Here is a 25,876-nt window from a genome sequence, read left to right on the forward strand (position 1 = left end):
TGTATGTAACCAGCTCCAGCTGTGATACATATCCTTCTCCCTTTTAATCTTATTACGGAGAAGGTTTGAGATCCCCTGGTGAGCTTCTTATCTCCAGTAATTAAGAATATCCTAATGGGCATGGTAAGTGCCTTTCTGTGCATGTTGGGATGGACATACGACATTACGGCATCTTTCTGCTGACCTGAAGGAGTGCAGCAGTTGCAGACAGTGCTCTCAGACATGTGTTGCACAGGGGAATGGCTCAGAACAATTTCCTATTAAAATACTTAACAGATAAGCGCTAGCTTACTGCGGACAGAAGCAAATTACTGATCATCCTGATCATCGCTAACACATCTTTATGGGCAGACAAAAGAGGTGCAGAAGGAAAGGAAATTGTATCAGCTACCAATACACAAGTAAAAAGATGGTTTTTTTCAGTATCTCATAGTAAAGTCATCATACACACGGCCATGCTGCAGAACATCTATAGTCTGATCTTAGAAGGCATTTGAGTGCTATAAAATGACCAGAGACAGAATTTCAGAGGCAATATAATAATCTTTGTGCATTTATATAAGCAGCATGTCAGAAAGCAGCAGGTGTAAGACTGCGATATGAATAAGATCTGTAGAGAAGGCAGCATACAAATGTCCAATAGCGGTGTGTAAAACCATGATCATGGAGTTCTTCATGCAAAACTTACATGTGTTTAAAAATTTAATCATGACTTTGGAGGGTGCTTTTGAAATGAGGCCTTTTATGTCCACGCACACTTTTCTTAAGGATTGATCCACACTCCGTTCAATCAATGGAATTTGTTCCCCATGAAAATGTTCAACCTGTTACGTAGCTACTTTTCTCCTTATGTGAACAGCAGGGAATAATCAGGACTGGCTTAAAGCTTCTCCATGGCTTAAGAATACTGTTCCCTGGAATCACTGGGAAAGCAAAATCCACCAGTGTGGACACAACTTCAGGACAGGTCCCTCTGCCACCACTCATCTCAGTGACTGATGGCTGCATGGCTGGCCATGCCACCACTTCTCTGCATGGCCCTGCCAGGGCCCTGTCCCTGCTGATTCTCATTTGCCATGCTGTTAATGTGTGGAGTGTTTGATTTCTTTCCTCATTTACCAGCAGTGAAATTTGCAGCTTCTTCCATCCTTTCTTAGCATATTAACTACAGCTTGATGGTGGGACTGTTTGCAAAGCATATTTAAGACTTTTCAGCTGGTCAAAGCTGAGCAGAGTTCTTACCTTGAAATCTTACCTCGGCAACTCATATCCGCTGCAACTGATATGCAAGAGATAAAGAGAGCTGTGTCCCTGTGTGTCCATGGGATGAGTTTCCTTTAGAGTTCTAATGCTACAGAATAGAAATAGTGTTATTCACTGCGTCCTCCACAGACACCAGAGCTGGGATGAATGAAAGTTTAAAATAAAAAGTGAGTATTTTGATGAGAAATTTCAGTTCAATATCAAGTCATTTTGAATTAGCTGCTCTAACTAGCAATACATTTATCATATGCATATGCATAAAATATGTGTAGGTATATAGCCCATACAGTTCCCTTTTAGAAGAAATATATCCTGCTCATTTGTGATTCAAGGTCATTAAATAAGTTACTAGAAAGAGCTGTTAGTACCTGTAAATGAAAAGCAAATCATGTAAATAGGAAAAAATAAATAAAAAAAAGCTCTGCTTTTCTCCCAAGTATTATGGAAACAAGGCTGCCTTGAATGATAGCAGAAGTATGGAGGGATGGCACAGCAGTCTGAATTATTTCAGACAGACTCAGATCAGAGTCCTCAACTGCTGTGGTCAGAGATTTTGTATGACATTTGTTCAGAAGGGAATTCAGACTGAAATGAGGTATAAATGTAAAAGGATGCAAAGTCCTATCTGATGTGAAAGTGAAAGTGAGCTGTTAGGCCACATGTCTACACTGAAGGTGGCTGTGTTGGCAACTGTCACCAATCTGGATTGCTCAAGCAAATAATGGCATTGACAGAGGGCAGGCCAACCACCTAAGTGCTTATTCAGCTTCTTGTGTGCTTTTTCCCATTGTTAGTCTGCTCCTGATACCTGAGTTAATGATTTTACAGTAATGCTTCCCCCAGCAGAGAAGTCCATACCCTATTTTACAACCCCAAAGTGCCAAACGTTATTTACTCATGCACTGTTGACAGCAGTGTTTGGGTACCACAACTATCCCTGAGGACACCATAAGCAGTGAAAGCCTTCTTGGTCCTGTTCCAACCCCAAACCCGCTGCCACAAGAGGTGTTTGCTTCCCTTCTTTCTCTGCCCTTACAGACTGGTAGTTCTGTGGTCTACTTGCTTCATTCCCTAGATGGGACCATACAGCTTCCAGCCCCAGCTTTCTTCCTCCATCTGCCTGCTGCCAGGTGCTGTTCTTGGGACATGGAATGCAGACACAGCTGTCTCCCCGAACACAAAGGGGATAGCTGCCATCCTGCATGCTTTAGTTCCATCCAAGCCTAGGGGAAAACCTTTCTGCTTATGAGCCAGGCTGCAGGTGCTTCCCTTGACAACATTTCAGTACACTTAACATCAATAACAAATGATTTCTGAACGTTACAACTGAACTGGTAACATCATGGTAAAAATGGCGGTGTCTGGGTTTGGAATTTGTGAGCTCTCAGTGCTCCCTTCCACTGAGGTGCATGCTTCTAAAATTTGGCATCATCTGGCAAGAGCCAAGTCCCAAATGTTCTCAAAGGCCAAGGTCTTGTTGCGAATATGAGTGAATGTAAGTGGAATCCAGCTCCTGTCTTTCTGCTGGTGTGGCTGTGCTGGTTTTGGTTTTTGGTTTGTTTTTTTTTTTTGAGTTTTAGGGTGTCGGGGAACATGGCAGGGCTGTTGGTATGGAGATGGGAAAGCCCAGCAGCGTGCCATGGGTGCTGGCCTGTGCACTGTGACCTGCTGTGTTCTGCCGTGTGGAAGTGACCGGGGCAGCCCCAGGGGTCTGCGGGATACGGGGAGAACACGTGCAGGGTGTGCTGGGGGGCACCCCACGGAGCCGCCCCATGAGGCCGGGCCTTGGTGCCAGGGGACGGGGCTGCACGGCCGGGCGAGCCGGGGACCCGGCTGCAGCGATCTGCAAGGCGCAGCGGCTGCTGCTCCTCGCCCAGCCTCCATGTCAGGCGCGCATAAAGAACCATGTCATGCTTCAGTAGGGGAAGGAAGGGCCGGGAGGGACTAGAGCCGCTCTCTGCTCTCCTATTTTCATAGAAACCGATCTGTGTACCTAGAAAATAACAGGAAGGCGAAGCGCGGGGGGGAGGCGGAGAGGAGGGGTGGGGGGGGATAAGAAGATCCTGTTTTCGGTCGCTGCCCGAGGAGTAATTCGGAGGAGACGGCTCCATATTCCCGGGGCCGCGGCGGCTGCGGCGGGGATGGAGCGGGCGGCGTAGCAGCTCGTACGGGGGGGCCGCGGGCAGCGCCGCGCCCGCCCGCCGCCGCGGGGTGAGGGCTCCCCGGCCGCCCCCGCCCGGCCAGGCGCCCCGCCGCCAGCCGGCTCCCTGTACCGGGGGCTGCTGGGGTTGTGTCCAAGGCCTCCCCCTCCCCCGCGTACACATTCACACACACACACACACACACACACACACACACACACACTCACACTCACACACACCCCATCTCCTCCTGCCGCCGCCGCCGCCGGAGAGCTCGGGGATTGCCCGCGGCCCGGCCCCGCTCCCGGCTGCGCCCCGCCGCATCGCACCCCGCGGGGGCTCGGCCGGCTGCCCCCGGGCGGCGTGTGCGGGGCGCGGGGGGTGTGGGAGGGAGGGAGGGAGGGAGGGGGGGACGGCGGCTCCCGCGGCGGCTCCCGATGGCTCGTCCGCGGCCCCGAGAATACAAGGCTGGAGACCTGGTGTTCGCCAAAATGAAGGGGTACCCGCACTGGCCGGCCCGGGTGAGTACCGCGGCGGGGGCTCCCGGCCCCCCGGGCCGCAGCCGCTCCCCTCGCCCTCCCGCGGGGCGGGCACGGCCGGGCCGCGGCGAAGCTCCGCCGGAGGCCCCGGCCCCGGCCCCGCCGGACGGGGGGCGGCGGTGCGCGCCCACCCCGCTATTGTTGTGCATCTTTTCTTTGATCTGCGGATTTCTCCCCGGCCCCCCGGGAGGAGGAGGAGGAGGTGGAGGAAGAGGAAGAGGGAGGGAGGGAGGGGGGCGAGCGCGGGCTGTACCTGGATTGTTATCGCGGGGAGGCGGCTTTGGGAGCCGGCAGCCCTGCCTGCGTGACAGCGATGCTGTTTATTATACGCCCTCCCTCGCCCCGGCCCCCCCGGCTCCCCCCGGGGCACGGGGCCCCAGGCCCGGCGCGGCCCAGAGCGGGCGGGGGAAGGCCCGGGGACGCCCGCGGGGATGGGGACGAGGCCTGCGCTCAGGTGCTCGGGGCGGTGGGTGCAGCCCGTGGGATGCTGCGGCCCTGCGGAGGGCCTGGCTGCCCCGGGGGGTGTCACACGCGCGGCCCCTCGGGCCCCCTGCACGCAGGTCTGTGCATTCTGGGCCTCCAGCCCATCCGCCGGCTTCACCTTGTCTCGCACTGCGTTGACTTTCTTCTGTAGCCCTTTGTCACCTTTTACTTGGTGCTGCTGTGATGGAGCGGAGGTGGGAGAGCATAGCGGGTGTTTGGCAGCTAGATAAGCGCCCCATTGTATTGAGACATCCGTATGTGGTGCAGCCTCAGTAATGCAGAGCAGAGCTTTCTCCAGGGGGGTCTGGTACCATGGCACGCACACAAGGCTGTCCCTTCCCCTGGTTTTGGTCACTATTGTGTATACGCCTTGCGTAATGTGTTGTTTGAACTTGTTAGCAGGCATCGAGCAGTAGGAGTCCATTTATTTGTTGTCCTCTCCAACCTTTCTGGAGCAATCTCTTGGTAGTTGGCACCTTTGTTTTCTAGTCAAGGAAAGTTGCTGGTGGTTCTAGCGTATGAGAGCATGAATGTAATGAAGTGTTGAGTACAACGTGTAGGAAAACAGAGATGGGCAGGATCAAGATGGGCTGACATCTAACATTACCCTTAAGAAGGGAGTCCTTGGAGAGGATGAGTGTAAGTGGTGAAAAGTGAATGGAAAGGCTCTGAGCACAGCTGAGGGAGCAGCCAAGTGGTGTTGGACTTCCAACACTACAAGGAGTGAAGGCCAGCACCAAAGGTTTAAGCAAAGGTTGGTAAAGGAGGAATAGAGAGAGGGTGCTAATTATGTGGAGGTGTGTAAATAAGGTGGTACATTCAGTTATTTTGGCAGAGCAGACCAAAATTAGCATGCAAAAGGCCAAACTTAATCAACACTGGGTTGTGGTCATGTTACTCTGTTGTTATACAGATTGCTGAATATACTACCTAATAATGGCAATTTATGTCAGTGGAATAGCACAATCCACAGAAAATTGACTTCATTCTTACCTCTGTCATGGATTAATTTACTGTGAAAGTTTTAATTGGAACAGTTGAGACCATAGCCACATGGAAGCATGTTAATCCCCTTCCTTTTTGAACCTCTGATGAACTCCCATTTGTTTACCTATTAGCAGAAAGGGCCCTTTTGTTTCAGTGAGAGTTTTTTCCTTTAAGAAGAATAATTATACGCTATACAACTGGTCACAGCCCTTGACTAGGTGTCTAAATAGGTATGTAAATGACAATAATATCCAAGAAAGTGTATCTTCCTTAGGAAAAAATAGGTGTGCTGTTAACATAACTCACTTCCTTTGTGCAGACTAACAGGATGTGAAGTTCAAGAGAAGAGAAAGCAGTTTGAAATTTGAACATGATTTAGAAAGCTGAGGTGGAAAGTGTAGAGAGCCCAGAGTCGATCATCAGGTGGGCTTTGGTGCTGGGATGTAGACCTGGATGTCTGCATCTCTGAATGTGCTGCTCCTGTTGCATGCAATATGGCGACATACAACTCCATGTGAGACCAGACTGATATCTGCCTGAAGCTAATGTGTTACCTGTTAAAAATCACCTTTGTGTTGTTCTTACTAGGATTTTACCTCACTTTTGTTGCCAGGTTTTGCCTGATATGCTCCTCCTTAAGTGAAGAGAAATCCTGGTCATGGCATTGGTCTTTGTTTTGTTTCCCATTATGATACCTGTATGAGAACAGAAGAATTGTCTAAGTTGAGACAGATATTCTGATTAACTGAATGCCCTTTATCCAGGAGTTTACTTTCTTCCTAATCCTTGAGTGTCTGCTACCTACTTCTTTACACAATTGGCATGTTTGGGTTTTGTATTCTCGTGTGAAAATCAACCTATTTTGCTGCTAATATACTAGCTTAAGTCACAACACATTAAAATAGCAATATTGTTGTCCCTACCACATGGCACTTTGCATCTCCGGAGCCTTTGGCAGGAATTTCCTGTGCAGGAACATACTTCTCAAACTGCGTTTAATAGAGCTGAGAAGTGCTAAAGCAGGACAAGAAAGCCTGCCCTGTAATGAAGTGCACAGGCACAACTGTCCTGGTTCTTAATGTGTTTCCATGTGCATGGATACTGTCATGCAGAAAAGCTAGCTCAGATTCCAGGAGCTGCACTGAACCTGGATCTAGCTCAGTTCTCTTGTCTCATTAGGTATAATGCTTGTGGGCACAGCCAGCCCCACGTGGCACAACGCTACAGACACATCCACCATAGGCAGCAGTCTCTGGTCCAAGCCCATTAGTTCTCCACCCTCTCTTTGAGGGTATGCTGGTCACAAGAACAAGGCTGTCTTTCATTGCTGTAGGAAAAGAGAGAGAAATCCTAAAGAAAGTGGCCAGATAGTGATGATATACAGAGGGACCATTGAAAAAATTTTGTCTAATGATTGATGGTGCGTTATGATAGCAGTCAAACTGCATTTAATGTTTCTTTGTGAATCAATATGGGATTAATTTGCAAAGGACCAAATTTGCTACACTTAGCTGAAGTGGTAATGGCCAGTAAATCTTCTATCTTTGCATGTCTCGTTCAAGTAGAATTGGTGAATAAGTGCACTGTCTTCAAAGATGCTTTTAGATAGCTGGTGTGTGGAAGATGTCACTTGGGTCCTACCACCTGGAAGGGCTGCTTTGCATTTTGGTATCATGTTCTTTGGAGCAAAGCCAGAATGTCCTTTAGCTTAACTGTGGGACTGTGAGTAGGTTTAGGGCTTAGGCTCCAAGAATTGTGTTGAATCTTAATAGTCAGACCAGATAAAGTACTGCAGCAGTTCGATCTAACAGGTTTTTTCATGTTCATCTGTGATGTCATTTGTCTTCAGATACTGATTGAAAATATGTGATAAATACCAACTGTCCAGGTCATCGGTCCTGTAATCCAACAAATAAGCAACTGTGTGCCAAGGGTGCATGTGGAAACAGAGGGAAGATGCTGCTCTGCTTAACATATAGGGAAAAAGGGATTCATTTCATTCTACATTTTGTGATCTGTCTTTGCATCTGAGGGACAACAGCCCTCTGTGTCTTAGTTCCCTATTTTAAAGGACAAGTAATAGCTCTTTTCCCTCTGAAAAGGGTGCTGTGGAGACAATAGCCAATAACACTTATGAGTTGCTTGGCTACTGCTGTAATAGGAGTTGTATTAGCACACATGGACAGAAAGATCTCTTTCTCTGGATAACCTGGTTTATCTAGGATGGGTGTCCTGTATTACTGAGAAATCGCCCATTGAATAGGCACTCAGATGAGATAAAGGGGGAAAATTGGTGGTGGATTCAGAGAGATCAATAATGGTGTTTGTTTTATGAGTGACCCTGAAAGAAACAATAAGTACTTAGTTGCTGAAATTAGCTACTGATTTAAAAATAGGGAGGAAGCTGTTAATGCAGCTGTAGAAAGAGGAGGAAAAAATCTGGAATGACCTCAATAAAATAAGAGCATGCCCTGGTAAATGGCTGCTGCCATGACTGAATGGAAATCTGGTCTCATACAGCTGGGGATGAGAGAAGTAGATTTGGGTAGATGGTTTGTGTGGGGATGGTTACACTGATCTGGGCAAGAGGAGATGCAAGCAGGTAAAGCAGTGTTTGGAGAGCAGTGTGTGTAGCAGTGCGTCTGTACAGTGGGTAGAGAGAGTGTTCCATGCTGGGAGGAGGACACAGCTTTAAAGTGGTAGTGCCACAGCAACTGTTTCAAAGGTGTATTTACTGTCTTCTGAATACAAATATGCTGTTTTCTGGCTGCCTGTTCCTGTCTTCCTCCTGCCCAGTGCCTTTATTTTCCTTTGAATTAGCACCTACTTGAGCTCCAGCTTTGCGAGTTATCTGATAATCCTCATATGTGAATAGCACTGTTAAAAAGCATCTGCCTGCAGTGATTGCAAAATGGCATTTGGGGCATTTTAACATGTTAGAGCTGCAAATAGGTATAAAATTTTCAGCACACTGCTTACAGTAATGTGTAGTAAATAGAAATTGGTATCTGTGGCAGACCCGGCATCATAAATGTGGGGATGGTTGCGTGACAATTTTGAGCTGAATGAGTCTTCAGTCTTGTTGAGCAGACCCACACACAGCAAGACATGACACCTTAAAGTAAGAACTAAAGTAACCCGAGGGAAGGGCTGAAAGGTAAGATTATGCGTATGAGATTTTGGTAGTCTTGACCCTAAAAAGATAAGGCTTATAATACTACGGTGTTATAGTTTAATACGGTATTGGAGAATATTAAAAGCAGTTGCTATTACTGGGTGACAGAATTCCAGAAGACTTTCAGTATCAGTACAAAATTCAGGTGTGGGGGGGAAGCATTTTGGACACAGATGTTTCAGAAAAGAAACCTTTATCTCCCAGGTCAGTGGAGTACAGATGGAGCTGGTGGGGTGACAGCTGTGGACCAAGGCCTGTGTTCTGATTGAATGTGGTCAAACACAAGAGACTTAGCCAGGAACAAGCTGGGTCCGTTGCAGTTGCAAGTATGGCAGCTTGGAAATATCAAAGTCTCAAACACATCGCAGAAGAAAAACTGCACATTTTAAGTGTTTGATATTTAAAACAGACCGTTTGTTTTCTTATTAGCTTGAGGATAAGGGAAGGTGGGTTTTCCCTGGCAAGGTTTATCTTTTTTGGCAAAGAATGACAGGCAAAAATCAGATTAGATCCAGAAAACTTCAAAGGGTCCATCAGAAATAGACAACAGATCTTTCTCTGTGTTTTTCTGCCAAAACACAGTCTGCAATCTTTTCTCCTTGGCCATTTGGGACCTGTCCAGTCCTTCACCATGTGCTTTTCTCCTTTTTTTCCCATTTGGTTGCTCTGTTCTATGACATCACTTTTGCCGTGTTACTAAATATGAGTCTCCTGTGACTTTTCCTGTACCAACTCTGGGCTCTTTCCTGCTCTGTCCCTCTTTAATTATGTACCTCTCTCATACATCACTACTCAGAGAGCTGCAAGCAGTTTTTCTCAGTAGGCCTCTGCTCCTTTTTGGGGTGAGACAGGATTTGCTGATCACTGCTAAGGTCTGACCAAGGAACTGACTCTGAAGGTGTTGGCTTCTTCACACAGCACTCCCATGAATTCACTTGTGTTGCATCTGAAAAGAGATATTTAATGCAGCGAGATCTTTGTGGAACTCTTTTTTACCATCTAAACTTGCACCTGGTTGACACTTGTTGCTTAGATAACTCACACTTAAACTTATATTTGCAAATATCAGGTCATATTTAGGGTGGGTGTGAGTGCCTTTTCAGTGAGTTCATCAGCTCCGAGTAAAGTTTCCTAAAACAAAAATAACAAGGAGTGAAGTGTGAACTCTCCCAGTGTTTGTAAGGTGGGGAACCTCAGCAACTGCTGTTGTTTATCCATACTCTTGTGTTCTGTTTTAAGCGTGACTTAAAAACAGATTTCATCTGAGGATTGTAGCTTAAAAAGGAGCCGTTTTTATACATATAATTGGATCATAAGCTGTAGTAAAACCTTTCTAATTGCTCTTGTTTGGCAAACAAGTCATTTTGCAGCCTAGATGTTCTATGTTTGATATTAGCGCAGGCAGGAATATTGGGGGAACTTATTTAAAATTCACTTCCTTGCATCTCTCTCTGTCTTTTTGATTAGTTTAAATAACAATCTTCAAATGTGCAAGTCTGATCTTTTTGTGTAAATGACAATAGATGAATCATTTTCTCTTGCAGTGCCATGTTTTATAAGTCCAAACGAAGCTAGTCCAGAATGAAGACAGTTGACTCACAAGTTTAGAGGCAATAAGCACTTACAGATTTTCATACTCGTTCCATGCACGCTTTTTGGTAGATGTTTTTCCTTCCCATGCTGAAGCTACTGAGTAATGGAATTAACTGGATAGATACATTCTTTGTCCTTTCAGGGAAGTCAGTAGACTGTCAAGTCAATGCATGTGTCCTTTCTGTTAGTTCCCATTACATGCATTAATTGACACATCTCCTATTGTCATTGTTGTGGTGGAGAACCTCTTAGAAGACCCAACTGGAATGAAGCACAGGCAGCAGAACAAGGCTGTCTGCAGTCTTAACTCTTCATTTCCTGCTTTCCCCATCATAATACTAATTGACAATAGTCTTCCTGCATCTAGGGTGATAAAAATATTCCAAGCCAGTGACTGCTGTCAGTAAGTGTATATAGTTGTCATCTGAGGGCAGATGGAAGGATTTCCTGATAGTGCTGGAAAAGTGATGACAGTGTAGAGATGTTGGCCAGTCTGATTGTTCAAACAGGCTAACTGTCTGAGCAGTGCAGACCTTCCCATTGTACGAAAGGCGTCAGGGAGAACGAGTCTGCCTGAGGCCTCTCAGTAATACTGTAATTCAAGTGATAAATATAGCAACAAACACTGGAAAATAGCTTGTGTGGAGCAAGCAGGAAGAGGATGTGGAGCTGGCTTTCTGAAGGTGCTGGGAATTAGCTAATGTCATGCTGTTTGTTTAGGTGCATTAGCACTTTTGAAGTCTGCCCTCTGTGTCACCTGTATCTCTGACCTCTAGATACAGTGGGTATGTATGTGTGTCTATGTGCATACCTACTCTGCACGTGTGTGTATGCAAACTCATATATGTGATAGGTGCTTTATGGGTGTCGCACCTCACCGTGTTAGTGCTGCTCTTGACTGTGGACTCTGAAAGAGGCAGCATCAACAGAGGAGAGCCCGGTAGTTTGGCTCGAAGCACAGTAGGAACAACTAGAATAAACAGTTATTTTAAAGATTCCAAGAAATATTTGGCAGACAAGTGAGTATTGTGAATTAAAGCTTCTAAAACTTCAAGAAGGAAATGGATCCTTACTTCCTCCTCTGGGGAAGGTCCCTGCATTACTGCCTTTGCATTTCTAAGATTGTTTTGTTTCTTTGTTTAACAGCCAGTTCTAAACCTGATACCCAAACTGGAAATAAACTGCAGTTTCGTATCCAGTTCTTCTTTCTTCTACTCAGGCTGTTTGACAGGAGAGTCTCGATAATATGTATTTTTGTCTGAGCAGCATATGAGACCTGGTGATTTTTATTTTATATTAATCTGTTGTTTCAGAAAACAAAAGGAAGGTTGGATTTTGGTTAAATACTGCAGCATTTTAATGAATGAATGAATGTCCCATGTTACAATATAGTTCCTGTTGCCCCGTTCTGAAGTGCCCTGTCCTTCAGATACTCTCAGGTCAGCCCATGCTGTATCTTTGCTGCACTAAAAAAGAACAGATGAAGTTCTTGGATTTCAGCAAGATATAATCCCCATCTCATGGCCTTTTATAAAGCCTTGCTGAAATCTGTAAATGCCTTCAGAGTCAACATGAAAGGAGGAGATCTCTTACCTCGCTCTGGGTAGCACGAAGCCCACAGCTGGAGGGGACAGGCATCCACAGACTTTGGGGTCCACCTGAGAAAAACACATTTAGATCCCTTTCAGTTTTTCATTAGCAGGCTGAAAGGATAATTAACGTACATCTGTAGCCCTGAAAATGTAAACTGGAAACAACTGTTTATTTTGCCTTGCAGCAACATGAAAAAACCTAGAGAGACCATTTGCCAGCTCTGGTTTGGCTGCTTGAATAGAAGGCATCATGTAACAAAAGAGGGAAAGCAGAGCAAAGAATATCACACGCCAGAGAACTTCTGTAAGACTATCAGTTAACGAAGTATCCTGCATGCAGCAGGGTTAGGGTCGGGGAGGAGGGGAAGAGTTCCGGGTTGTGTAGGGACCCTGCAGGATCGCTGCCGTGTCGCCCAGGTCAGCTAGGAAACAGCGTATCCTTTAGCAGCCAGTAACTTTGTATTCTTTGGGCTTGGAAAGCACTGCCTGTGGAGCTGCTTTTGACAGATCTGAAACCATCAGTCTGGAGGTGCAGACCAGGTGGGAGAAGCAGGAATATGCAAATAGCGGAACAAATCATTGCAAAGAACAGTACTGATCTTCCAGTCCATCTCCTGATGGATTTATGCATTCTGCATTGAAAGTCATTAGATTCAAGCATCTCTCTCTTTTTTTTTTTTTTTTTTTTGCCAATTTCTCTTTGTCTCCCTGAGCCTTAAGCTGTGCAGTGCTCGAGCCTCCATGAGTGGGTTCTGTGAACCAGCCCTTCTATGAACGCAGGAGGACACGCTGGTACCTCTGAAAGAACAAACCAGCCAAACGTGGCCATTCCCCATGTCCCTAACCTGCTGTTTGGTTGCTCCTTCTTCATGGGAGAGCTTTAGATGTCGGGCACTTAACAGTTTACCTTTTCCACAGCACGTATCAGTATCTTCCATGGGGTGGGAGGGAAGGAAGCCCTGATCAAGTGGCATGTAAACTAGGCTGTGTGACAGGCCTGCTGTCAGGTGAGCAGGAAGCAGAGCCCTGTGCCTCAGGCTGGGCTTTGTGTCCTTCCTCCTTTCAAGGAGGTGCTGTGAAGGCTGCCCTGCATGTGGAGGGGTGGAGGCAAGGTGCCCGTGCACAGCCTTATTCCTGGGGTGTCAGTTATTGCTAAGCACTGAATCAGTCCCTTCAGCCCTGCTGACTGCTGCTGTGGCATGTGCTGGCCCCTCGATGTGTGTGCATCATGCACTCCCTTCAGCTCTTACCAGCCTTCCTGGCCGTCCTGATGAAACTGTTTTCCTGGGTGCGGTCACACAGCGGGTGTCTGCCCGCTCTGGCAGGATGTGTGTTTGCATGTGGGGATTTCTGCACTGCCCTGACCTGTGCAGCACATTGGCTGTTCGAGTGTAACTTGTGGTCCACTGTTGGCTTCCTGTAGTATTGCTGCTTCCATCCTTCTCTCTCTTAGGTTGCCAATCCATTTTCCCAGATGTGTTCTCCCTTTCCTTTCACAAACTAAGTTTTGGGTTGCCGTTGCAGCTCGCATTTCTCACAGACCCAGTGTTCTGAGTCATTTGTCAGATCCATTTCACTGTCGCTGGTTTTGGGGGAGTGCAGCACGTTCATACACACACACACACGAGCATGAGGTTACCTTTGTGGTACTGTGAAGCTCCCAGCCTGCTGCCCTGCTGTGCCTCCTGCAGAGCATGGGGACAGATCTGGGCAACAAGGAACCCAAGCAAGGCAGCTCATGCCAGGCATTCTGCCCTACTATCATGGCATCTTGTTGTTTGCTTAAACTGGTCGGTTGCTCTCTGGTTTTCATCCCAGATGTCCCTCTTTCCACCTGACTCCGTGTACATTTGTATTTATGCAAGGACTTCGTGATACAGTGTTGTCTGGGATCCAGTTAGGCAGCATTCATTTGGGATTAGCTGCATGTGGAAGTGTTAGTATGATGGAGGTTGCTGTAGCTTAGCACCATGCCCATACTCTTGTTTTCAGCCCAGCTCACCCTACTGATGACTGTTTCAGGAGCAGCCCCATGCAGGACCAGACGCGGGGCTGAAGGGTCACTGCTCTGGTTGCTACATAATAGCAGAAGGAAAATACTTTTCCCTATAGTTGTGATCTCGAAAGACAGTGTCCCAAAGCAAGCTAAAGAGTTCAGCCGCACAAAGATCCCTTGTTTTCAATAAAACCACTTACATGTGTGGTGCCCTGCCTGCAGAAACACCACCGCCTTGGGGGGAAGGCAGGCATTCATCTCAAAGAGGAAAAAAAATAAAAGATGACATTCCTCACTGCAGTGCCTCTCCAAATACCAGGGCTTTTGCAAGATATTAGCAGTGCACCAAACTCCACAGATAATTCCTTTCGTATGGAGCCTGGATCAGGTGACGTGCATGTGTTTGCATTCTCAGGTATTCCCTTTTGCTGCTTTATATCAGGAGTTATTTTTCAAGATCTCCCTCTTGTGCGAGCTTTATTTTTCTTTGTCACACAGTATTTCTGTCGCAGCCTTTAGAGGAAGGTAGCATAAAGTTATTAAGCCTCGTGGCTAGAATTTTAATGTCTGCAGCAATACGTCACCTGTAATAAGCCTGTCCTGTCTGATAATATTATGCTTTCTCCACGTTTGTTTGAGATATTCGGCTTTGCAGCTTTCTGATGCCATTAAGGGAGCAGGTCAGTTTTCCACACAGCTTTTTTGAATTGGTGCTTCTGGTGAAATGATGAGAGTTCCAGGTTAAGAGATGAACACCGATTAGAGAAGACACAGTTGTCAGACAAGGCTCTAAAGCATTAAAATGCTGTGAATGTTTTCTCCTTGTCTATTGCAAGATGTTTTATGCCATCGCCTGCCTTACAAATGAGTGGATTCACCTGTGTGTATAATTGCCATGTTATTGTGCTGGATGGGACCTGATCACACAAAGGCAAAGGCTTTGTTTGTGCTGCCAAATTGCGTGCCCAGCTGCGCTGCAGGATCAAGCTCCTCACTGTTACGTTTCTAGAAGCTCATAATAATAAAGATTTTAGTGGCAATATGTTAAGAAGAATACCAGCTTCCTCAGCAGATGTGGAAGCAAGGGGAGCTATTTTTTAATGAGAAGCTTTTCCTTCTCCTGAAACACTTGCTGCTAGATGGAGTGTTGGTTTACTTGTTTGTCAGAGGTGGCAATGCACTTGACCTGGTGTCATATCAGGAATGTCAGAGCTGGCTGTGGGACTGCCATCGTGTGGGGTGGAGCTGGGGTCTATAGGATGAAAAGTACGAGCATTAAGAGCTACAGTTGTGGTTGCGAAAGATGGCTTGGACGTGGCACATGCCTTCACCAATGCATTAAGAAGTTAAAGCGAAACAGTGTGCTGGCTCCATCAGTTTGGTTGTGCCATAGCAGAGGTTGGGGCAGTGATGAAAACTGCTGTTTAAGGACAACTGCTCAGCTTACAGTGACCCAAGGCTGCGTCCTTTTGCTCTTCTGCAGGTACAGATCTGCTGTTTGTCAGCAGTTAGCAGGAAAGCCTGACTTTGAGTGAGAAGTGATTGCAGACCACTCTGTCTCATTGGCTTGCAGGTAGTTTTTGTGGTTTCCTATTCCCCATAGACTGACTGCATGTTGTTGTACATGTGATTTGCACAACAAAATAATTAGACCTGGATGCCAATGGCATTTAGTGATTGCAGTTCATTCCATTGCCCCCAAATCCAGACTCAGACCTTCAAACTGCTGTAGAGTCACCTCAATGAGGATTGCTGCAGTCCTTTGATGTTATTTATACTTGTTAGCTGCGCATACAGCTAACAAAACAGGTCCTGGAGGGGAAAGGTTTGCTGATCCCAGAGATCCAGGTGCCTGCAACCTCCCAGGTCCCCAGCCGGCACCTCACTGCAGCAGGTGAGTCAGGCTGTTTCCTTCTCTGACTCTCAGATCTTTGTGTCTATGCCCTGTAAGCTGCAGGTTCATACCTTCACATTTCTGTACTCAAAACAATTCTAAACATGAGCTGTAGTGTCAACAGGGCTTTGTGTACCTTGTGGGAAGCTGGGCCAGATCTTGCACCTGAGCTTGCAGTATTCTTCAGCCTGAAATTTGTGCCATTCTGTCTTTCTTAACTGAGTCTTTGGGGGAGTGCTTTGCATTGGAAAAGAAATAGTAAATGCAGCCAGCTGAGTTGGGGGAAGATTGCAGCCCTCCAGAAGGGTGCTTACCTTTTATCTTTAAACATAGCAAAGTGAGGGTAAGGACCAGCAACATTTCTTTCAGTAGCAACTTGGATGGGGAAGTGCAGAACAATGGGCAGGTGGAGCCGATGGACTTTGAGTACAAAACTTAGTAGTGTTATGTAAGCAAATGTCCGTGCCCTGGGCATTCTGCATCTGGCTGGAAAGGTTCTGATGAAACTGACTGAGCAAAATGTCCCATCGTATGAATAGCACATTTTTACTTAAAAAAAAACAACACAACAACAAACATGAATGAAGTAGTAAAATTCTAGGATACGTATTGAAGACCTAAAAATATCCCTCAGCCTCACATATTCTTAAAGCATTATTCATTTGCTCCTTCCAGCAGATCTGATGTGATGGGGCAGGATGCATTGGGCATTTGGGGGAGGGAAATGGTGCAATTTCTGTGTCCTTTTGGCTTACCAGGAGAGAGTGGCAAGAGAAGAATTAGGTGTTTGTGTGTGTTCAGTCCTGACAGTTTCTCATTTGTTGTGTCTCGACTGCTTAATTAGATTTTATTCCTGCATGTCTTTCAAACACATCATTGTATGTGCATTTCTTGCAGTCCTTTAATATTTCAAGACAAAAATATTTGCAATAAGATGATAAAGTAGAATAACCAAATGTTGTCATCATCATGCACTTCAATGAGGAGTTTGTGAGCGCAGTGGTTTGTTCAGGTGGATGCACGTTGCGATCTAATTTGATAACAGAGGTAATTCAGACAAAGGAGAATCAAACATCACTGTGCTTATGCTTAAAGGTAACCAGAAGTAAATGCAACGTGCCTCAGGACTGGCAGCGTTTGTTAGAAATGAACAGCCTTTCACCACCTCTTCACAAGTAAAAAGTAATTTTGTGAGCCGTGAAACTTAAGAAGATGATTTTTCTCTGGCACACCTTTGTGTGGGTTCCCTGCTGGCTCTCACTGCAGCTCAGCTTGCTCTGCAAGCTGCCTCTCAGAGTATCGACTGCTTGTCTGTCTGTCCTCTGATGGACAGCCTGTTTGTCACAAAACATGGGGATGCTTAGTAGACCTTTGACTTTTCCTCTTCTGTCCAGCGTGGCCAACTTGGCTGGAGTTATTATAGGTAAGAGTCTGGCTGATAATTGTGTGATTACATCCTTTCACTTCCTTAGGAAACAGACTGGAGGGATAAAAAACAAACTCCCAGTGTTAGCGCTGTTACTTTGCTATAAGTGGCAGGGAAGCATTTCATTCGGAGAAAATGGAGTAGTTTTGCAATAGCCTAACTTTGGTGTGTGGGCAGTGGGAGAATTGTAGCTTGGTGACCTGAAATCCTCATCTGACACAGCTGAAAGAGTCTTCTCTTGGCGACACCTAGCTTCTCATCGGTGGGCCTCAGGTGCTTGGTAGGAAGTGCCATTGACCCCATTTGTAATGAGTGAAGGAGAGCAGCAGCATGGCCAAGGTCATCCCAGAGGCTGTTGGCAGAGGCTTTGTATCTGCTGAGCCTCCACCAGCATCCCTGTCCTCCAGCTCTGAAAGCTCACGGAGGCCTTGAATCACACCAACACATCTGTTACCTACAAAGCTGTGAGTACAGGTACTAGTCATGCAGAACTAAGCTTTGGCCCCATTTTCATACTGAAGATGAAAGCTGCTCTGCAGAAAGTGTGTTTCAACTTTCTGTCTTAAAAAATATGCTGCTAATTAGGGATGTAAAGGGGCAGAACTCAGCTGCAGGACTGCTCATCTTTCCTAGCGAGACACTGCCTGCCAGCATTGTTTGGACTCCAACTAACCCTTCATTGTCTTCTATCTCGTTGAGGTCCTGAGCATGCACAGAAAGAAAGGATTGATGTCTTTATATTGTCATTTCTGGCTGTCTGCAGGATCCCCTTCAGCCATTTTCAGCAGTGCTCAAAAGTATGCTCTGCTGTTTTTAATCTTGTTTTGCTTTTTGTTTTTGCTGGTGGCACTCTTCCATGCCCAGAGACTTTCTTAATTTTTACTTTTGTAGCTGTGCAATTCCACCTTAATTAAGCTGGATTCTGCTTCTAGTCTCACCCTTCACAGAGTTATCTCTTTTAATGGGTGAAAAAGTGCATATGCCAGCATTCCGCAGTGGGAGTTCTAGTATGTGATGTGCATCAGGGAGAGAGCTGTGCTCTGCTTCAAATACTGTGTAGTCCTGATAAAGGAGAGCAAAATTCTGCGGTCTCCAACCAGCTCTAGTTGGGTTTTTGTTCACTTCCATGCTAGGAAATGTTTAGGTTGGAGAAGGTTGGATTCTATGTATTTTAATTATCATTGTGATTATTTAAATTTTAGGGTCCTTTGGGGGAAAAAAATATATTTTTTTTACATTTTTACAGAGCAGAGTTTTAAACAATGGCTTAGAAAAGATATTGCTGTGCTGCTGACTCCCAGTAGCGTCAGCTATTGAAAAGTGTATTAAATCCACGTGAATAAAAGCTACATGTTGTTGAAACACAAAATATCCCATTGTAATAATGTATTCTGAAGAGTATTGCTCTTATCCGTTTAGAGCTTTGCTAAGAAGCTAACTGCAGAAGATCAAGCTGCTTGCATGTGTTGGGCAATAGTGAGCAGCTCAAACCACTTTCCAGCAAAAATACTATAGGCCTTTGCTTGCCTGCTGTGCAGGGACTCCAGGGATTTCAGTGGGAGATACAGATCTCTGCAATGCTTCTGTGTACTTTTGCCAATCAAAGGCATTTACAGCATGTCAAAACAATCAGTGATTGCTGCTCTGCAGTTTTAGGTCTCTCCTTTTGCAAAAGAAAAGGCCTTGTTCTTGTGTTGCGGTGCCCACATAAGCATCTCTGAATGCCGCAGTAAAGCTTTCTTTCATGTGGACCTGACAGATATTTTTTTATGGGTTTTTGTCAGTGTGGAATTGTGTTGGGACATAATGGATCAGGATCTGGGAACTGTTCTGGCCTGTGATCCACCCTGACAGACTGGAATTCATGCTTCTAACTGGCAGCAAATCCGCAGCACAGAGGTTTTGGGCAGCCCTGCAGTCCCTTGGAGTGATGGGATGGACCTGGGATGTCCTTTGCTGTGCCAGGCAGCACTGCCTCTGCCTTGGCTGCGGCAGTAATGTAAGCCTCTGCAGGAAGCTGCTCTCTGTAGGCACACAGACACAGCTTGCGGCTCTGTCAGACAGACATGTTTCCCATTTTACAGGGAATGCAGAGCTCTGCAGAGCAGAACACCCAGGAGTGGCTGCAGTCCCCTCTGCTTCTGCACCAGCCCTCCCAGGGAGCAGATCCGCCTGCCTTGTCCTGCAGGGGATGGTTTGTGGAAAGGGAGCTCTGCTGTTCCTGGGGGGAGCAGCTCAGTGCTGGGGCTGTGGGGATGCAGCTGCGGTCTGTGCCCCCCAGCTGAGCCCCTCTGCCACTGAGCCAGCATGAGCAGTGGGAGGACTGCTGAAGCCAGGCTGAGAGCAGGCCAGGAGCACTACCTGAGAGGTCAGTAATTACTCAGCACCGCTGAGAGCAACATATTCAAGCTGCTTATACATCCTAGTCTGCACACCACAATGTAGGCAAGCAGATTTCTTGCTTCCGTGCTGGTAGCCCCTAGCAACACCATTTCATAAAGCCCTGCCCTGGGTTGAGAGGTCCAGGCTGCGTTTTCTGTTCAGCATTCCTGACCCTAGAAGCCTGGCATTTGTTTACCGAATGGAAAAGCACAGTTACATCTTTAAAGCTCTGCTGCTTGGTTGGCAAACAAACGTTGGGAAGTGCAGCTCTGCTGAGGCTGTGCGGGAAAAAAAAAAAAGCGATTGTGATTCATTAAGCAGATGATAGTGATGGGAGGAAAGGGGATAAAACTTGCAATCTGAAACCACCTGTGTTAATTTTAGCCATAATGGAAGCGGCTGCCCATCATGTTGCTGCACGTATCAGATTTGCACACCATGCGCTGCTCTCCCCCCATCTGTGGCAGTGAGCTGCAGCCTGCTGCTCTGCTCTTTGGATGCAGGTTATAGAATCTGTTTGCTTCCTTCCAGCAGCAAAATGCAGCAGCAGCCTGGCTCCCCGATGATGGAGTCGTTAGGGAGGTTTCTGTGACTACAGCACTGCACCCCAGCACGGGTGCACTCATCTCTTTTGTTCCCGGTTCCAAGCAGCGATGCTTCCCTCACCCGTATGCTCATGCACCCGCGCTCTCTCTCTCCCTCCCTCCCGCCCCTCCTCCCTCCCTCTCTGCCTTTGATCTTGCTGATACGGGGAAAAATATCAGCTCCAAATCTTCAGCATATTTAACCAAAGCATCTTGTAGGATGGGAATAATTTGCGACTGAGTGCAGCAGCAGGGGGCTGCAGTATGGTTGCTTGTACAGCTTGCTTTCCATTACGACAAAACGGCAGCAATCACCAAGGAGTGCTGGGGCTGTTCTGCAGCTAAATAAGCACTTAGAGCCTCGCCGTTCACAGGGGACTGAGGAGGGGTGCTGAGAACAGAGAGCGCACAAAGCTCGTATCTCCTGCTCCCTCATTTACAGCTAGTGGAAGAGGTCTTCCCAAATGGCAGAGAGGGTCTCATCCTCCCCAGATTCCCTGGTGTTTTTGTCATGGATGTAAATGGCTGCAAGACATCGCCAATGCTTCATATTTGGCCCCATTATAGTACAAGAGAGAGAAGCTTGAGAGCTGGGGGGCTCAAGGCAAAAGCAGCAAAGGCAGGAGAAGTCCTGACCTCAGCCACACAGTGAAACGTTTGAGTGAGAGCATTAGCAGCCTGACCTTGAGATGTTTACTGCAGACTGATACTGTGTGTGTGTGCATGCCAACTTCTGCAAGTTATGGAAAGTTTCCTATGGCTTCCTGCAGGGATGCCCAGTCTGAGGGCACTCAGATGAACAAAGGGAAATGCTGTGACATGGGGAGCAGGTGAGAGGTATGTGACAGACACGTGTGCATCCTGTCTGGTACCACTCCTTAGCCAGCAGAGTGAGTTGCTGGGATTATGACAAGGGGCTTAACTGCCCTGGGATGCTGCTTAGGAGAAGATCCTTACTGCCTTGTAGTGCAGCACAGTGTGTGATGTAAGATCCCTGTTCCCTTCTGGTCAGCATTCCCTGCTAAGCATGTCTTCATTCCTGCACATTACTGATCATTTACAGCTGCTAGCTTTGTTTTCTGAGAAAGGCTTAAAGGGCTGAGGCAGTAACTGGACTGTGCTGTAATGCAGACTGGAGCTGGCTTCACATTTCAGGCAACCAAAGAGATCCCGTCTTGTCCCAGCAGACACTGTTTGTCTCAGTCACAGTAGCCCACATTTTTCTGGGCTCTTGTCTGTCTCTGGACATCATCCTTGTCACCACGCAGAGGAGGATGGCTGCAGTGCTGTCAAGGTGTGTTACCCCAGAGCTTGGTAAACTGCCAGCATGGCCTTTGTTGCTCTGAAGCATGTTGTCAAGCAGCACACGATGTGTTGTGGAGTGAGACATATTATCTCCCTGCCATGCTATCAGTTTGTAAAACGACTTGCAGTGTTTTTCCCTTCATACTTCCTCTCGCTGTTACAGTCTTATAACTGCATTTAAGTCATGAATTATTGAGCTAATAATCACAATATGGGCACTTACTTATAAACAAATAGTGAATGTCAGAAAATAATGAGATCTGGAAAAATACCTTTGTCGATCTTTTTCCTGCATATTGCTGGTGGTGAAGAGGCCCTCCAGCAGCCTGTTGTGTTGTTTGTGTACCTTCTTACGTGTAGCTGAATGAGAACTGAATGTGAACCTCCACCTTCCAGAAACGTGCATCTTCCCTTTGTGTGCATGAGTAGTGCGTTCTCCTTGTATATGTCAATTCATTAGCTGTGTTAAATAAGAGAAGGGTGCCAGCACAGTGCTGCAGCCTGCACTGTTATGGCCCTGGCTGCAGGACATGGTCTGAAGGTCTCATCCATCCCCCAGTTTGGCCATAATTTCATAGAATGCTCCACTTAGGCCTAGACGGTGAGCACCCATTGCTTTTGCAGAGAGGAGCCCTGTGATGTTCCAAACATGGCTCTGGTTTCTCTGTCCCCTACCAGTGTTCTTTCAGCAAGACCAAAAGGACCTGGATTAGTGTCAGTGCTCAGAGTCCCTTGAGAGTTGCACAGCCAGCAGATGCTTTGCAGTGAAGGAGAAGATCCTTTGAAAACAATCTGGCATTTATTAATCAACAAGAATTCAGTATTTGGGGTCCTGGAATAGAGAAGGAAAGCACATGTGGGCCTGGCCTCCTGAGTGAAAACAGGCAGGTTGCTTCTCCTGGCTGCACTGTAGAGAAGATTTTTTATGGCAGTGGGATGTCAGCACCTTGCTTTCAGTTCCAGTGACATGTGGCAGGATTCTGTATGCTTAAGTTCAGACTGGATTGCTTAAGATGCAGGCAGCAAGCCACTCACCTGCTCTGTACTGTTGCCCTATAGATTTTTAGATTCATTGGGCTCTCACTTCTTAACCAGAGTTCTCTGGATACTTCATTTTAGATGCTCACATATGCCCAGAAGCAGTATTTCTGTTAAGAGAGGCACTGTCTTAGAGTCATCAAGGCTGGAAAAGATCTCCCAGATTACTGAATCACAGAATCATTAAGGTTGGAAAGTCTACTAAGATCATCCAGTCCAACCATCAGCCATCACCACCATGCCCACTGTTGGGCCCTGTGTTATTTGAAGCTGCACCGTGTTTCTTGTTTGTGTGGATAGTCACTTGGGCTCTGCTGTTCTGTTGCAGGAGAGTGTAAACTTTGAGATGGACAAGATGGAGGGGCAGGGGAATGGCCAAAAGCAGGCGTTAGGGCTCCAGAGACTGCTGGAGCCTCTTCCCTGATGTGCGTTGTGTGTTCTGCACCAGGTGCCAACGTCACCACCGGTGTGAGGTGGGCTGGTGTTGCTGCTCCAGAGTCGCAGAGATGCCATTTGTTCCCATTTGCTGTAGGAGTTATTTAGGTAACCCTGTGAGACAAAGATATTGCTCTCCAGGCTTCTGAGCCTTTGAGGAGGCAGTATCCAAGTTTAACAGTTCAATTGAGCAGACTTGATTTTATTGCCTTCATGTATTGCAGTGCTTATGGAATCATCAAAACTTTGCCCGCCCGCTGGTCTTCTGGTGTCTCTCCAAAGTGTTTCTGTTGCAGCTGAGCAGGGGCTCTGCCACAACACCCACAGTTGGTAGTAATGCTGTGTCCATTTCTGTCTCGCAGATTGATGAACTCCCTGAAGGAGCTGTGAAGCCTCCAGCAAATAAATACCCCATCTTCTTTTTTGGGACTCATGAAACGTAAGTGAACAAACAAGGTCTTTTCCATTGAGACTGTCATCTTCTACTTTAGCTGAAGTTGCCTCCACTGTTTTTATTGGAACAAATCCTAACTAAAGCCATTGGAAGACTTGAGATAGGTCATAAGAGCCTAGATCGTTTGTGTTAACTTACCAGAGTGAAACCTGAAGGTAGGTGTACATGGTAGCAGAGATCAGGCTGTTGTATTCAGACACGTTTGGGTTCCTGCCCTGGATGAGAACTCAGTAGTCAGTAAAATGAAAGGAAGCAGACCCTGGAGTCTCACGCAATCCTCGCATAGCTTTGAAATATATGCATTCCTTTGAGATTTGTGCTGGGGATATTGTGGGATGGAGCTCTCAGAAGTGATGGAAGAACAGAGCTGGCTGACCTCGTAGGGAGGCAGAGGGATCAGAACAGAGAGGGGAAGTTAGGTCTCACGGTAATTGCTACAAAGTACAGAGTTTTACCTTGTAATCCAACCAGCCTTCAGTCTATTTTAAACAGTATCTGAGCTGGCTTTTAAAACATCACAGTTTCTATTTGGTATGTAATATTTACATTGTCAAGCTTTCCTACTTGCAAGGAAGGAGCTTTTTGGAAATTCTTAAGAAAGGAGACATGAAAAAATGAAGTTCTGATCATATTTTAAATTCAGTTGTAGAGGTTCGAAGTTATACTCCATGTTTTTGTTTTCTTCTGAGTTTTGCAGCTATTCCATAACATAATGAAGTCCCCAGCTCCTAGATCACCTTTCATTTTTAAGACCTTTAAGGATAGTTTCTGCATAATCACAGTCAAAATAGCTTCTAGTTAAAATATTTCCTGCTGTTGCTGTAATGAAACAATCTGATGCTTTTATATGCTGTAAAGTACTGCTGCTGTTGTGAGATTATCTAGAAAGAGAAACAAAAAATAAACTTCTGATGCCTCGAAATCAGAAACCAAAATGAAATTTTAAACATTTTTCTTGAGAGCCATTTTAGGGGGGGGGGGGAATATCTGACCATTGTTATTCCAAATGAATAAGCCCCAAACTGCTGATCTCTTTAAGTTTTGTAGTTCAGTAGTTTGTGATCTTACTGCAGCGTCTGAAAGTGGAACGTGTTTGGTAGTTATTGCCGTAGTAATTGAGGAAGCCTAACTGTTGATAGTGAACTATAGATTGCAGTTTTATAACTGAGCAGTAGAAACTGTTACACACTCCCAGTGGCAATGAGTGCATTTCAAAGATGTGGACAACTTTTCAGTGTTCACTGTACACAGAATCACACATAAAAGACTGTATAAATATTTCCATACGTTACTGTTGAGAGAAATTAAGGTAAGTTATGGAAAGCTTCCTAAGGTTTCTCTTTGTTATCTGTGTTAGCAGTGCTTGTTCTTGTTGGTGTTGGGTGGATTGCTGCGCCTCAGGAGCCCACCTGCATGTTAGGAGAATAACTGAGGTGTGAGGGGTGGGATCCCAGACCCTGCGCTAACAGACAGCACAGAGAGAGCTGCAATTGCTGAGATCATCAGGAAAGTAGGACAGTGATTATAGTGTAGGACGATGTAACTTCTTCAGCTCTGATCATTGGCAACATGGAGTCTTCCACGCAGGAATGAAGTATTGTGTTATGTTTTTAACTTCACTGTTTTTAATGTAACTCACAATTAGGGGCCTGCTTTGCAGAGGGGCTGGACTCAATAATCTCTGGAGGTCCCTTCCAGCCCCCACAATTCTGTGATTAGCTCTCCTTGTACTGCAATACAGAGCACAGGAAGTGCCAGATACAGAGAGCCAATGGAAGGGAAATGGTGCTTTCTTCACGTTTATACAAGAGCTTAGAATTGTGCTGTAAATTAAGCAAAGTAGGATAAATGACCATTCTTTTTGTTTTTCACCTGCATTGTGGTGTCTGTACCTAAGACTAGTTGGTACAGCATGTAGCTGACATGCAGCAGCAGGGCACAAACTCTTCCTTTGCTCTGCTGTCTGTAAAACAATTTGGCCACAAGCACCCTGTGTGTCTCATTGTTTCCTTGTATTACTCATCTGCCTATACTCACCCATTGTTTCTCCTTATACAAAACTGTAAGATTTTTGGGAAAGAGAACATTTTTATTGTGTTTGCACAGAACCTAGCACGTGGGGGGCTTCATTCCATGGAAGAAGCTGCCAGGCTTACTGGCAGTGTTGGTGCTGATAAATGCCTCTGCTTTTTCTGTCTGGTAGTAGAGGGGTACGGTTTTACCCCTGAGTTCTAGGCATTCCTTAAATGCTTTATCTTTTCATACGGTATTATTTTTAGGCCTTTCTGGAATTGTAACACATAGGATTGGAGGTTTGGTCTCTTGCTATTGCAGGCAATTACGTCATATAATCCCTTTCATAAACTGTTGGAGTGCCAGTTCCCAGCAGCAGTTAATATAATAAATGAGACTCGGTTTAGTTGTTTCTAGAGAGACACAGCATGAGTTTGCAACATCAAACATGGGGATGGTGAGCCAGTCCATGAAATCAGGCTCACAGCAGTAACCCAAAGCCAGTGGGTAGACAAATGAATGAATAAATAAAATGAAAAACAACAAAAAAAAATGAGAATGAGTAGAAGAATAAGA

General features: G+C 46.1%; 1 protein-coding gene across 1 annotated transcript in view; it reads left to right on the forward strand.

Moving 5' to 3' along the window:
* Positions 1-3,779: 3,779 nt before the first annotated feature.
* HDGFL3 (HDGF like 3) overlaps positions 3,780-25,876 on the forward strand; it is a 34,036-nt gene continuing 11,939 nt past the window's right edge. The window contains exons 1-2 of the mRNA XM_072346031.1: positions 3,780-3,925; positions 23,196-23,272. Of these exons, the coding sequence (XP_072202132.1) occupies positions 3,842-3,925; positions 23,196-23,272 (161 nt within the window). The 5' untranslated portion in view covers positions 3,780-3,841. The remainder of the gene's footprint in view (positions 3,926-23,195; positions 23,273-25,876) is intronic.

This window comes from Excalfactoria chinensis, chromosome 10 (assembly GCF_039878825.1).
Source record: "Excalfactoria chinensis isolate bCotChi1 chromosome 10, bCotChi1.hap2, whole genome shotgun sequence".
Classification (NCBI taxonomy): Eukaryota; Metazoa; Chordata; class Aves; order Galliformes; family Phasianidae; genus Excalfactoria; species Excalfactoria chinensis.